The following is a 15,725-nucleotide window of genomic DNA, read 5'->3' on the forward strand; positions in this document are numbered from 1 at the left end:
CACTACACACACACACCACTACACACACACACCACTACACACACACACCACTACACACACACCACTACACACACACACACACACACACACACACACACACATACACCACACACACACACATACACCACACACACACACACACACACACACACACACACACACACACACACACCCTCACACACACACACCACTACACACACACACCACTACACACACACACCCTCACACACACACACACACCACTACACACACACACCACTACACACACACCACTATACACACACACACACCACTACACACACACACACACCACTACACACACACACACACACACCACTATATATACATACACACACACACACCACTACACACACACACCACTACACACACACACCACTACACACACACACCACTACACACACACACCACTACACACACACACACACACACACACACACACACACACACACCACTACACACACACCACTACACACACACACACACCACTACACACACACACCCTCACACACACACACCACTACACACACACACCCTCACACACACACACACCACTACACACACACACCACTACACACACACACCACTACACACACACACCACTACACACACACACCACTATACACACACACACACCACTATACACACACACACACCACTATATATACACACACACCACTACACACACACACCACTATACACACACACCACTACACACACACACCACTACACACACACACACCACTACACACACACACCACTACACACACACACCACTACACACACACACCACTACACACACACACACACACACACACACACACACACACACACACACCACTACACGCACACACCACTACACACACACACCACTACACACACACCACTACACACACACACCACTACACACACCACTACACACACACACCACTACACACACCACTACACACACACACACACACACCACTACACACACACACACACCACTACACACACACACACCACTACACACACACCACTATATATACACACAAACACACCACTATATATATATACACACACACACACACCACTACACACACACACCACTACACACACACACACCACTACACACACACACACCACTACACACACACACACCACTACACACACACACACACACACCACTACACACACATACCACTACACACACACACACACACCACTACACACACACACCACTACACACACACACCACTACACACACACACCACTACACACACACACCACTACACACACACACCACTACACACACACACCACTACACACACACACCACTACACACACACACCACTACACACACACACCACTACGCACACACACACACACACACACACACACACACACCACTACACACACACACACACACACCACTACACACACCACTACACACACACACACACACACACCACTACACACACACACACACCACTACACACACACACACCACTACACACACACCACTATATATACACACAAACACACCACTATATATATATACACACACACACACACCACTACACACACACACCACTACACACACACACCACTACACACACACACACCACTACACACACACACACCACTACACACACACACACCACTACACACACATACCACTACACACACACACACACACCACTACACACACACACCACTACACACACACACCACTACACACACACACCACTACACACACACACCACTACACACACACACCACTACACACACACACCACTACACACACACACCACTACACACACACACCACTACACACACACACCACTACGCACACACACACACACACACACACACACCACTACACACACACACACACACACCACTACACACACACACACACACACACCACTACACACACACACCACTACACACACACCACTACACACACACACCACTACACACACACACCACTACACACACACACACCACTACACACACACACCACTACACACACACACCACTACACACACACACACCACTATACACACACACACACCACTATATATATACACACACACACACCACTATATATATACACACACACCACTATATATACACACACACACACCACTATATATATACACACACACACCACTACACACACACACCACTACACACACACACACCACTACACACACACACCACTACACACACATACCACTACACACACACACCACTACACACACACCACTACGCACACACCACTACACACACACGCACACCACTACACACACACGCACACCACTACACACACACACACCACTACACACACACACACCACTACACACACACACCACTACACACACACACCACTACACACACACACCACTACACACACACACCACTACACACACACACCACTACACACACACACCACTACACACACACACCACTATACACACACACCACTATATATACACACACACACACACCACTATATATATACACACACACACCACTATATATACACACACACACACCACTATATATATACACACACACACACACACCACTACACACACACACCACTACACACACACACCACTACACACACACACCACTACACACACACCACTACACACACACACCACTACACACACACACCACTACACACACACACCACTACACACACACACCACTACACACACACACCACTACACACACACACACCACTACACACACACACACCACTACACACACACACACACACACACCACTACACACACACACACCTACACACACACACACACACACACCTACACACACACACACACCACTACACACACACACACACACACACCACTACACACACACACACACACACCACTATACACACACACACACACACACACACACACACACACACACCACTACACACACACACACACACCACTACACACACACACACACACACACACACACCACTACACACACACACACACACACACACACACACACACACACCACTACACACACACACACACACACACACACCACTACACACACACCCACACACCACTATACACACACACACACCCACACACCACTATACACACACACCACTATACACACACACACACACCACTACACACACACACATACACACACACACACACACCACTATACACACCACTATACACACACACACACACACACCACTATACACACACACATACACACACATACACACACACACACACACACCACTATACACACACACACACACACACATACACACACACACACACACACCACTATACACACACACACACACACACACACACACACACACACACACACACACACCACTATACACACACACACACACACACACCACTATACACACACACACACACACACACACACCACTACACACACACACACACACCACTATACACACACACACACACACACACACACACACACACACACACACACACACACACACCACTATACACACACACACACACACACACCACTATACACACACACACCACTATACACACACACACACACACACCACTATACACACACACACCACTATACACACACACACACACACACCACTATACACACACACACACACACACCTTGCAAGGCCATTGGCAGAGCTCAGACTCTGTATGTGATTGTATAGCATGTGTAAATATATACAGCACCTTCTGAGGAAGCCGTTTTGGTAAAAAATGTCAAGGTCTATGTGTTTTGTGTAACACCCTTTGTATGCGTTATACTCGCCCATCAAACTGCCGTTGTACACCACTCAGACAAGGCAGGGTCCATTTTTTTCACTGTATCCTCCATTTTTGCTTGGTTTGCGAATGCCTGTCATTGTGGAAATAGCTACACCCCACTCTAACAGACACTGAATGGCAAGCAAGGACCCCACTACTAATGTGTGCACATAATGCACCCAACAGTGATATACCCTGGATGCAGGGGTTTATCCATTTTATTAGATTTTTATTAATAAAATTATAGAAGTTATAAGCTCTTTATGTGCCTATAGGGCTGTCCTGTAGGACTACAGTGTTTTAGGACCATGGCCCTGATGTAACTCTGTGAGAGGGGGTTTCACCACAATATCATCCATATAGGTGTCTCGAAAATGTTTGCAATTTTCAGTGGACAAAAGGTTTTAAGTCAATAATTTAGTCGCCTTATAAAATGGTCTAAAATGTGAAACCGGTACACGTAATACTTTGTAAACGGCTCACAAGGTTTTAATCAAAAAGAAAATCCAGTTATAAAATGGCCTCTTTAGGGGATGAGCCCTGACTAGAAAAGTAGCTGTCAGGCCTGGGACCCACTATAAAGCGCTATTGCAATAGCCAGCGATTTGTGGTAGCACTTGGGGAGCGATTCCCCTGCTCCTATACAATACATTACAATGGAAACACTCCCAAAATGCTGCATGTCCTACGATTTGCCTAATCACAATTGGTCCAGTGGGATCTGTCCCATCCGTTTACATTGGCAGAGCGTTAAAGGGAACCAGAGACATTGTGGGGAAGCTTTTATACATACCTGGGGCTTCCTCCAGCCCCATACGCACGGATCGCTCCCACGCCGTCGTCCTCCGCTGCCTGAATCCACCGGCACCGGGTCCCGTCATGGCCGCCAGTCGGCCGGCAGACGCGGCCAATTGTCCGCATCACAGGGGGCTCCCTCCATACAAATACGTGTGAGGCTGCATACTAAGCAGCCGAATGCGTACGGGTATGGAGGGGAGCCCCTGTAAAGCCGACAATTGGCCGCGTCCGCCGGAAGTGACGGGCCCGGTAGCGGCGATAGAGGAAGCGGAAGATGGCGGCGTGGGAGCGATCCAGGCTTATGGGGCTGGAAGAAGCCCCAGGTATGTATAAAAGCTTTTTGAATTTTTAATGATGGTTCCTCTCTGGTTCCCTTTAAGGGAAATCGCTAGCGATTGAAAGTGATCCCTAAACGCTCTAAAAAACAAAAACAAAAAAAAAACTCAAGTGAGTCCCAGGCCTTAGAAGCTTATGCTTTGCCTACATCATAGATAATAAGGGTATTACAACTGCATAATTGTCTCCAGAGTGCCCAAACTTGCTCTTGGAACTTAAGCAAACCATGTTTTTCCAGATATTTGACTACGAAGAAGAACTATCTCAGGTCAAAGTTCACCATCGTTTCTTGGAGCAGGAGAACATTCTGCTGAGGCAGGAGATGGAGACCAAGCAGGTGAGACCTTGCTGGGGGCAGAAGCTGGTGAGGACACGTAGCTTGGCTTCACAATGGCCTGGAGACCAAGCAGGTGAGACTATGCTGAGGGCAGAAGCTGGTGAGGACAGGTAGCTTGGCTTCACAATGGCCTGGAGAACCAAGCAGGTGAGACCTTGCTGAGGGCAGAAGCTGAGGACACATAGCTTGGCTTCACAATGGCCTGGAGACCAAGCAGGTGAGACCTTGCTGGGGGCAGAAGCTGGTGAGGACACGTAGCTTGGCTTCACAATGGCCTGGAGACCAAGCAGGTGAGACTTTGCTGGGGGCAGAAGCTGGTGAGGACACGTAGCTTGGCTTCACAATGGCCTGGAGACCAAGCAGGTGAGACCTTGCTGGGGGCAGAAGCTGGTGAGGATACGTAGCTTGGCTTCACAATGGCCTGGAGACCAAGCAGGTGAGACCTTGCTGGGGGTAGAAGCTGCTGAGGACAGGTAGCTTGGCTTCACAATGGCCTGGAGACCAAGCAGGTGAGACCTTGCTGGGGGCAGAAGCTGGTGAGGATACGTAGCTTGGCTTCACAATGGCCTGGAAACCAAGCAGGTGAGACCTTGCTGGGGGCAGAAGCTGGTGAGGACACGTAGCTTGGCTTCACAATGGCCTGGAGACCAAGCAGGTGAGACCATGCTGAGGGTAGAAGCTGCTGAGGACAGGTAGCTTGGCTTCACAATGGCCTGGAGACCAAGCAGGTGAGACCTTGCTGAGGGCAGAAGCTGGTGAGAACACGTAGCTTGGCTTCACAATGGCCTGGAGACCAAGCAGGTGAGACCTTGCTGGGGGCAGAAGCTGGTGAGGACACATAGCTTGGCTTCACAATGGCCTGGAGACCAAGCAGGTGAGACTATGCTGAGGGCAGAAGCTGGTGAGGACAGGTAGCTTGGCTTCACAATGGCCTGGAGAACCAAGCAGGTGAGACCTTGCTGAGGGCAGAAGCTGAGGACACATAGCTTGGCTTCACAATGGCCTGGAGACCAAGCAGGTGAGACCTTGCTGGGGGCAGAAGCTGGTGAGGACACGTAGCTTGGCTTCACAATGGCCTGGAGACCAAGCAGGTGAGACTTTGCTGGGGGCAGAAGCTGGTGAGGACACGTAGCTTGGCTTCACAATGGCCTGGAGACCAAGCAGGTGAGACCTTGCTGGGGGCAGAAGCTGGTGAGGATACGTAGCTTGGCTTCACAATGGCCTGGAGACCAAGCAGGTGAGACCTTGCTGGGGGTAGAAGCTGCTGAGGACAGGTAGCTTGGCTTCACAATGGCCTGGAGACCAAGCAGGTGAGACCTTGCTGGGGGCAGAAGCTGGTGAGGATACGTAGCTTGGCTTCACAATGGCCTGGAAACCAAGCAGGTGAGACCTTGCTGGGGGCAGAAGCTGGTGAGGACACGTAGCTTGGCTTCACAATGGCCTGGAGACCAAGCAGGTGAGACCTTGCTGGGGGTAGAAGCTGCTGAGGACAGGTAGCTTGGCTTCACAATGGCCTGGAGACCAAGCAGGTGAGACCTTGCTGAGGGCAGAAGCTGGTGAGGACACGTAGCTTGGCTTCACAATGGCCTGGAGACCAAGCAGGTGAGACCTTGCTGAGGGCAGAAGCTGGTGAGAACACGTAGCTTGGCTTCACAATGGCCTGGAGACCAAGCAGGTGAGACCTTGCTGAGGGCAGAAGCTGCTGAGGACACGTAGCTTGGCTTCACAATGGCCTGGAGACCAAGCAGGTGAGACCTTGCTGAGGGCAGAAGCTGGTGAGAACACGTAGCTTGGCTTCACAATGGCCTGGAGACCAAGCAGGTGAGACCTTGCTGAGGGCAGAAGCTGCTGAGGACACGTAGCTTGGCTTCACAATGGCCTGGAGACCAAGCAGGTGAGACCTTGCTGAGGGCAGAAGCTGCTGAGGACACGTAGCTTAGCTTCACAATGGCCTGGAGACCAAGCAGGTGAGTCCTTGCCGAGGGCAGAAGCTGGTGAGGACACGTAGCTTGGCTTCATAATGGTCTGGAGACCAAGCAGGTGAGACCTTGCTGAGGGCAGAAGCTGGTGAGGACACGTAGCTTGGCTTCACAATGCCCTGGAGACCAAGCAGGTGAGACCTTGCTGGGGGCAGAAGCTGCTGAGGACATGTAGCTTGGCTTCACAATGGCCTGGAGACCAAGCAGTGAGACCTTGCTGAGGGCAGAAGCTGGCGAGGACATGTAGCTTGGCTTCACAATGGCCTGGAGACCAAGCAGGTGAGACCTTGCTGAGGGCAGAAGCTGGCGAGGACATGTAGCTTGGCTTCACAATGGCCTGGAGACCAAGCAGGTGAGACCTTGCTGGGGGCAGAAGCTGGAGAGGACACGTAGCTTGGCTTCACAATGGCCTGGAGACCAAGCAGGTGAGACCTTGCTGAGGGCAGAAGCTGGTGAGGACATGTAGCTTGGCTTCACAATGGCCTGGAGACCAAGCAGGTGAGACCTTGCTGAGGGCAGAAGCTGGTGAGGACACGTAGCTTGGCTTCACAATGGCCTGGAGACCAAGCAGGTGAGACCTTGCTGGGGGCAGAAGCTGGTGAGGACACGTAGCTTGGCTTCACAATGGCCTGGAGACCAAGCAGGTGAGACCTTGCTGAGGGCAGAAGCTGGTGAGGACACGTAGCTTGGCTTCACAATGGCCTGGAGACCAAGCAGGTGAGACCTTGCTGAGGGCAGAAGCTGGTGAGGACACGTAGCTTGGCTTCACAATGGCCTGGAGACCAAGCAGGTGAGACCTTGCTGAGGGCAGAAGCTGGTGAGGACACGTAGCTTGGCTTCACAATGGCCTGGAGACCAAGCAGGTGAGACCTTGCTGAGGGCAGAAGCTGGTGAGGACACGTAGCTTGGCTTCACAATGCCCTGGTCTGAGTAGGTGGGTTTTGGACTGTTCTCAAATGAAATAAATCTTTCCCTCACTCTGGCTACATATTAAACGACAAAGCTGCTTGAAATTAACTCGAGGTGAAGCTCGGGGCAAAAAGAAAATGTTTACCTAAGAGGGAAGCCTCTGGAACCAGCAGAAGCTACCCATGCCTCCTCCGGTCCCCCGTTGCCACTTGTGGCCGTACTGTGTCTGCACTGTTAGATGGAGCCGCTCATGCATGACCGATTCCGTGGTACTGCGCGGGTACAGCACAGCCACACTTGTGCCACAAGCGCGGCACCAATGTTAAGTAGGAGGGTAGAAAAGTCCAGGTCAGCACACCAAATAGAAATTTTTCTCAATTTATTGCTCCATAAGCACGTGTAAACTTGACAATTGTTTCGGGGCCACGGCGGGTCCCCTTCTTCAGAAAGTGCAAACAAACGTTTGTTTGCACTTTCTGAAGAAGGGGACCCGCCGTGGCCCCGAAACAATTGTCAAGTTTACACGTGCTTATGGAGCAATAAATTGAGAAAAATTTCTATTTGGTGTGCTGACCTGGACTTTTCTACCCTGCTGTTTGAATCTGGATACTAGGGCTCAGTATCCTCAGGCCATAGCACCCACGCCTTGGGTAAGGTGTGCCACCTCCGCACTTGAACTTTACAATGTTAAGGAGGGTCCGGCGAGCGGCGTCATAAATGAGGACATGGGGACCCTTTATGGGTTTATTTGGTTGTAACGTGATTTGGACACAAAGGAATCTTCACAAATCTAACAGATCTGCTTGCCTTTTCCTAATCGGCTACTCAGTTTACATACACCGATCAGCCACAAAAGTTTATTCCTGCACTAATTCACTTGTATCGATGACTCAGTGTTGTGTGGGTTTTTTTTTTAGTACATGTGTGTCCCATATTTCTATCCTGTCCGATCATTGCTCCGCCTCCTCACGAAAAGATCCTTGACCTTTTCTCCTGCCAAGTGCGCAGAGGATTCTGGGAGATCATGATGTATAAAATGGACTAAAAAAAGCCACATTCAGTGTCTCTCCTATAGAAATTTCATTGGTGTCGGTTCTTATGTAAATTTTCGCTATGCGAATTTGCACGTTTCAGTTCACTGAAAACTGCCCCTAACCTCGGCTTAAACTCAGAAGCTGCTGTAGTAGATTGTCGAGAAATCTTAGCTTTATCTCACATGTGAACGGTTTTCCCTTCACAGCTGGCAAAATGTTCAGAGATAACCGACCTGAAGAATGAAATGTCTCACTTGCTGGACAAGAGCGAGAAGTTGATGAGGGAGAAGGAGACACTGGAGGAGGAGCTTAGCAGCTGTGTTGCCAAGGTAACACCAATGCTTTGAGGTGCAAATTTACTTTTATTTACAGGAGAGAAATTGACTAAATCTCGTTCTGCTGGTGCCCCATCCAACATGTGTAGGTTCAGCCTTTAAAATCCCTTAAAAGGTAACTGTGACAAGAGGTATGTGGAGGCTGCCATATTTATTTCCTTTAAAACAATACCAGTTGCCTGGCAGCCCTACTGATCTATTTTCGTCGCGGTGCCCGTCCGTCTTCTGAATCCGCTGCTCTTCCATTAGCCCCATACATACCACCAGCACATGGCACATGGCATGCGCCCCGCCGGTGGAAGAGTGGCAGATTTGGAAGACGGACAGGTAATGTATAAATGCAGACATCTACATCTGTTTTTGGTGCAAAACATTCTTTTTAACCTTTTGGGGACTAACGTAGTTTGAATCTACGTCCAGCAGGGGCTGGACATTGATTCAACGTCCGCGCTAACGAACCGTCCACATGCGATCGTACGCACCGGAGAGAGGAGATTAAGCTGCCATATGATATATCACCATCCTGCTCTTCCCCCGACAATCAGCGCTCCCCTCCGCTCTGACTGGCATCCCTGCTGTATTGACACTAAGTGCCAGGTCCCGGCTTGATGACGTCATCAAGCCGCGACCCGGCACTTAGCGTCAGTACGAGTCGGGAAGCCAGCGAGAGCGGAAGTGTCTACAGCTGCTCATCGCTGGATCCTGGGAGGTGAGTAAAGGCTGCTGGCGAAATGGGGGGACATCTGGAGGCAGGGGACACACACAGCCCAGCAAGCCCTAACAGGGATCCCGGCTTCCTGACACCCCCCCCCCCCCCCCAATTGCCCCTCCTGCATATGAAATACCTGGTCCTTAAGGGGGGGGGGGGTAGGCAGCTGGCCCCGTAGGGGTTACATTTTGAATTTGAGATTTGAAGCCTAGTGCACACAGCTGGGAGGGGTGATCAGGACACAGGACAGTTGGAACTGTGTCTCATGCTCCCTGTCACCTCCTTTTAACCAAAAAGATGGCTGCTCCCATGAAAAAGATGGCAGCCCCCATGAAATCAGACATTTGCCTGTTCTTTTAAAACAGAGTGGGTAAGAGATTATATTTTAATTAACATAACTAATGTAACTTAAAGATAGTATGTTTGTTTAGGCTGAGGTTCCCCTTTAACATTCGGAAATGGGAAATCCATCAATTTAAAGGATGGGAGTAAAGTTCAGAGTCAAACACATTTTAAGTAAAAACAAATATGTATTTCCACAGATCTGTACATCATTCCTGAATGAGGGACAAATTTAGAAGGATGCACAGAGGGACAGTTGAGAGCTAGACTGTTGATCTTTTGGCATAAGTGGTGCCTGTGTGAAAACCCTGTAAAAAGCATTAGGCTTATCCAGTTAGACTTGAGTCAGAGCACCTGATCTGCATGCTTATTCAGGGTCTATGGCTAAAAGTATTAGAGACACATGATCAGGGGGACTGCCAGTCAACTTGCATTGTTTAAAATGAAATAAATATGGCAGCCTTCATATCACTCTCATGTTGGGTAAAAATATATAAATGGTAAATTTTGAAGCTACTGGAAGGGTTAATACTCTAACCTCTGCTTCACTCAGGAGCTAATTGGTAAAATTGCTATCCAGAATTATCAGATAGTGTTGAAGTGTACTGAGCTTTGTAAACAATGCAAACCTGTTTCTGCTGTATCCAGGGGAGAGGAAAGCGGAGAACTTCCTTGTTTTTAGACCAATTAGTTAATTACAAGACTATGATAATTTGTCCTGCAAACCTGCAATGTTCTCTATTACATTTAACCACTTGAGCCTATCTGAACGGATATACTTGTCCAGATAGGCTGCACTAACTGCCGCTGGCCCCGTTGCCACTCCCACGCGCGCTCCCGCTGCCTTCCATTACCCCGGAGATCAATGAATGGGATCAAAATTCCCATTCATTGATCTAAGTCCCCGTATGAAGACCTACGGCTTCTCTGAAAAGCCTCAATCTTCCTGTAAGTAAGAGAACTCGCTTACAGGATAAAAAATAAAAAAATTTGGCTGAGGCCATCTTGTGGCCAAATAGTAAAATTACATCTACATACATTTTTTTTTTTTTTTTTATATATATACGCAATCAATTACATTTAAAATTATCTTTTTACCTCCCCACTCCAAAAAAGCCCAAATAAATGTTTTAATTAAAAAAAAAAATACAATTAAAAAACAAACTATAAATACTTACCTAAGGGGCTGAACTTTTTTTTAATATTCATGCCAAGAGAGTATATTACTATTATTTTTTTAAAATTATAAGCTTGTAATTCGTGATGGGCGCAAATTGAAAAAAATCACCTCTATTTCCAAATAAAATATTGGCGCCGTACATTGTTATAGGGACATAATTTAAATGGTGTAATAACTGGGACAAATGGACAAATAAAATACGTAGGTTTTTATTATGGTAGCATGTATTATTTTAAAGTTATAATGGCCAAAACCTGAAAAATAATTAATTTTTTCCATTCTTTTTCTTTTTCCCGTTAAAATGCATTTAGAAAAAATAATTCTTGGCAAGATGTACCACCCAAAGAAAGCCTAATTGGTGGTGGGAAAAACAAGATATAGATCAGTTCATTGTGATAAGTAGTGATAAAGTTATTGGCGAATGAATGGGAGGTGAAAGTTGCTTGAATGCATAAGGTGAAACACTGAAGGCTGGAGTGGTTAATGAAGTGTAAACATGGATTTCAGTGACATCATATCTTTTCATGTTTTCTGTTGATCTTTTGCTGTTTAATGTTTTAGACCAAAAATGTATTTTTGAGTTTCATGCCTCTTTATCATAAGTGTATAAGGTCTTATTTCGATGTGTGCTGTTCTTATACTGATTGTGTGGTTCTGTTCCCGAAGTCCGCTAAAGTCAGCTACCTCGAGAAGAAGCTCAGCGGGCTGAAGCAGGAGCAGAAGACGTGGGAACAGCAATCAAACAGCCTCAGATCTCAACTCACACAGTCTCAGGAAAAGGTAATCACAGCTGGGACCTCTCTCGGGAGCAGGAGATGCTTATAGTATTTTATTTATTTATGTATTTATATAGCGCCAACATCTTACGCAGCGCTGTACAGTGTTTATTGGTTTGTCACTAACTGTCCCTCCGAAGGGCTCACAATCTAATCCTAGCATAGTCATATGTCTATGTATGTATCGTAATCTAGGGCCCATTTAGGGGGAAGCCAATTAACTTATCTGTATGTTTGTGGGATGTGGGAGGAACCTGGAGTACCCGGAGGAAACCCACACAGACACAGGGATAACCTACAGTAGTGGCTGGATACTGGTTAAGGGCACCGCCTTTGACATGGGAGACCAGGGTTTGAGTCCTGGCTAGGGTCAGTACCTATTCAGTAAGGAGTTCAAGGCAAGACTCCCTAACACTGCAGGGTGGCCTCCTGATCGCGTCCCAGTGGCTGCAGCTCTTGTGCGCTTTGAGTCCGACAGGAGAAAAGCGCTATATAAATGTTCGGATTATTATTATTACAAACTCCTTGCAGAAGTTGACCTGCCTGGGATCTGAACCGGGGACCCAACGATGCAAGGCGTGAGCGCTAACCACTACAAATTGTAAGCAGTCTGGGCCAGCTAGTCAAATGCACTTTCTGCTGATCGTGATTGCTCCAGTGTCCCAGCTGCATACTGTTTGCATCACATTTTCATGCAAGCCAGAATAATTGGCATCTCTAGCATGGTGAGGAAGTAAAGGGGCTGATCAGTGCATAAAAATGTAATGCAAATCGCAGACTACTAAAGGGCGGTTATGAGAACGTGTGCGGGAGCGCGCATGCGCAGTGGGTGATCACAACGTACGTATATCTACGCCCCTGGAGCTAAGATGAGGTCTTGAGAGGGCATAGATATACTATACTGAAATTGATATAAGATAGAGCCCTGGTTGATCCAATCAAAAGCGAGAAAGTAGATCCAATAATGACCGCACCACTACAACCAATTGAAAAAGTACAAAAGGAGCTTTATTTGATATACATATATGAACACCATCAATAAAAACACTTAAAGGGACACTACAGCGAAAAACTGTAAAACGTAAAATATGTGCAAACCTATACAAATAAGTACATTTTTTCCAGAGTAAAATGAGCCATAAATTACTTTTCTCCTATGTTGCTGTCACTTACAGTAGGTAATCTGACAGAAGTGACAGGTTTTGGACTAGTCCATCTCTTTATAGGGGATTCTCAGCATGGCCTTTATTCTTTATAAAGGATTTAAACAATGATGCTGGCCAGCTTCCCTGCTCCCTACACAGTTTTTTAGCAGTTGGACCGAGCAACTGCTATTCATTAAGTGCTTTTGAAAATAAATATATCCCTGAGATTCCCCTATGAAGAGATGGACTAGTCCAAAACCTGTCCCTTCTGTCAGATTTCTACTACCTACTGTAAGTGATAGCAACATAGGAGAAAAGTAATTTATGGCTCATTTTACTCTGGAAAAAATGTACTTCTTATTTGTATATGTTTGCACATATTTTAAATTTTACAGTTTTTCGCTGTAGTGCCCCTTTAAATATATGTTTAGAGTATAGAGGGTTGTAATGTATTTGGTTAAATCAACATACAAAATATTGCACAATGACCAATAAACCCACCCTTCTTTAGTCAATATGCTGTCAGCCATACTTTCTCAGAAAAAAAGCATCTATAAGTAGATAAATACTTGCTCTACACACATAACACATGTATTGTACTGTCCACGTTTTGATTTTAGTGATTTTTATTCAGTTAAAAAAAGATCCTTCTTAGCGTTTCCATTTTAAGTGTGGCTGTTTTGAAGCCAATCCTGATGTCATTTCCTCCCTTACTCTCCTCTGCCTGATTGTGTATGCATTGCCCGCCCTCCACTATAGAAAGTTCATTGTCTCTGCATGAGAAATATTGGCCAATCAGAGAGGAATAGTGGTGGGGGAGGGGAAAACAGGAGGGGAAGAGGCTTCAGCCAATCAGGCTGCATTAGTTAAGTCTGAGGGCAAAGTAGAGAAGCAAAAAAGGACAACCCAGCATGCCCTGCAACTTCCTTTTTGTGTACCAAATTCTGTGTGTACCAAATAAGTCGGGTAAACTGGAGAATGCTTATTTATCAACAAGAAAAGTAATAGTGATTTTTAGCTTTTGGATTGCCTGGTTAGCATCCATATTACTTGTTTACCAGATATAAATAATTGATTTTTGATTGTATGCCCGACAGTTACTCTTTAACCCTCCTGGCAGTTAATTTTATATGCCATATATAACGCGTTCCCCTGTTTGGCTTCTCCTGTCGCCATGGCGACGATCGGAATGACGTCCTGACGTCAGACGCCTCTGATCCAGCCCATAGCGCTGCCTGGAACTCATTGGTCAGGGCAGCGCAGGGCTCTGGCGGGGGGGGGGCCCTCTTCGACCGCTGCGTGCGGGCGATCGCCGCAGAGCGGCGGCGATCAAGCTGTGCGCGCGGCTAGCAAAGTGCTAGCTGCGCGCACAGCACTTTGAATGGTGCAAATAGCCCCACCAGGGGCTGAGATATCCTCCTGCGCGGCATAGCCCGAGCTCAGCTGGGAGTACAGTAATGAATAAGGGGATAAATGAATCATCAGATATATCTACCAGTACCATATAAAGCCTTAGCAGCCTGGTGAGCCAATGAATAGAGTGATTGCAAAGAACTGTGCAGCAACAGGCAGGAAGTGACAGATGAGCAGACCAAATCACTGTCTCCTGAACAAGTGCAGCGATGTAGTGCAGTGATAGTGAGCCATAGGATAGGCACGGCGGCGTAAAAACCAGAGGGTAATGCGTACAGTGGTGCAAGTAAGGGAAAAAGGCTTCCCAGGCTACGAGGCGGAGAGAAGGGGGAGGCTGGAGTGACCCGAGTATAGATATTGGAGACGTTTATAAGCTCTGTCGTCTTTCTCCATCAGGTCCAGAATCTGGACGAGAGTCTGCAGGGTGTAAATCTCCAGCTGTCCCGCATCAAGTCTGACCTGCGTGTCGCTCAGCAAGAGAAGGAGGCGCTAAAACAGGAAGTGATGTCATTGCACAAACAGCTGCAAAACTCCAACACCAAGGTGATCATCTCTTCTCTTCATAAGTTGTGACTGTGATGTTTCTTTGAGCAAATTACTATAATTATAGCTTAGTATAA

General features: G+C 47.3%; 1 protein-coding gene across 4 annotated transcripts in view; it reads left to right on the forward strand.

The window, feature by feature from the left end:
• Nucleotides 1-15,725, forward strand: part of NIN (ninein) — a 201,479-nt gene that overhangs the window by 139,105 nt on the left and 46,649 nt on the right. For all 4 annotated transcript variants that reach the window (XM_068254777.1, XM_068254778.1, XM_068254779.1 and 1 more), the window contains 4 exons: nucleotides 5,185-5,283; nucleotides 9,412-9,534; nucleotides 12,438-12,551; nucleotides 15,502-15,648. In XM_068254777.1, coding sequence (XP_068110878.1) covers nucleotides 5,185-5,283; nucleotides 9,412-9,534; nucleotides 12,438-12,551; nucleotides 15,502-15,648 — 483 coding nt within the window. The remainder of the gene's footprint in view (nucleotides 1-5,184; nucleotides 5,284-9,411; nucleotides 9,535-12,437; nucleotides 12,552-15,501; nucleotides 15,649-15,725) is intronic.

Source organism: Hyperolius riggenbachi, chromosome 9 (genome assembly GCF_040937935.1).
Source record: "Hyperolius riggenbachi isolate aHypRig1 chromosome 9, aHypRig1.pri, whole genome shotgun sequence".
NCBI classification, from domain to species: Eukaryota; Metazoa; Chordata; class Amphibia; order Anura; family Hyperoliidae; genus Hyperolius; species Hyperolius riggenbachi.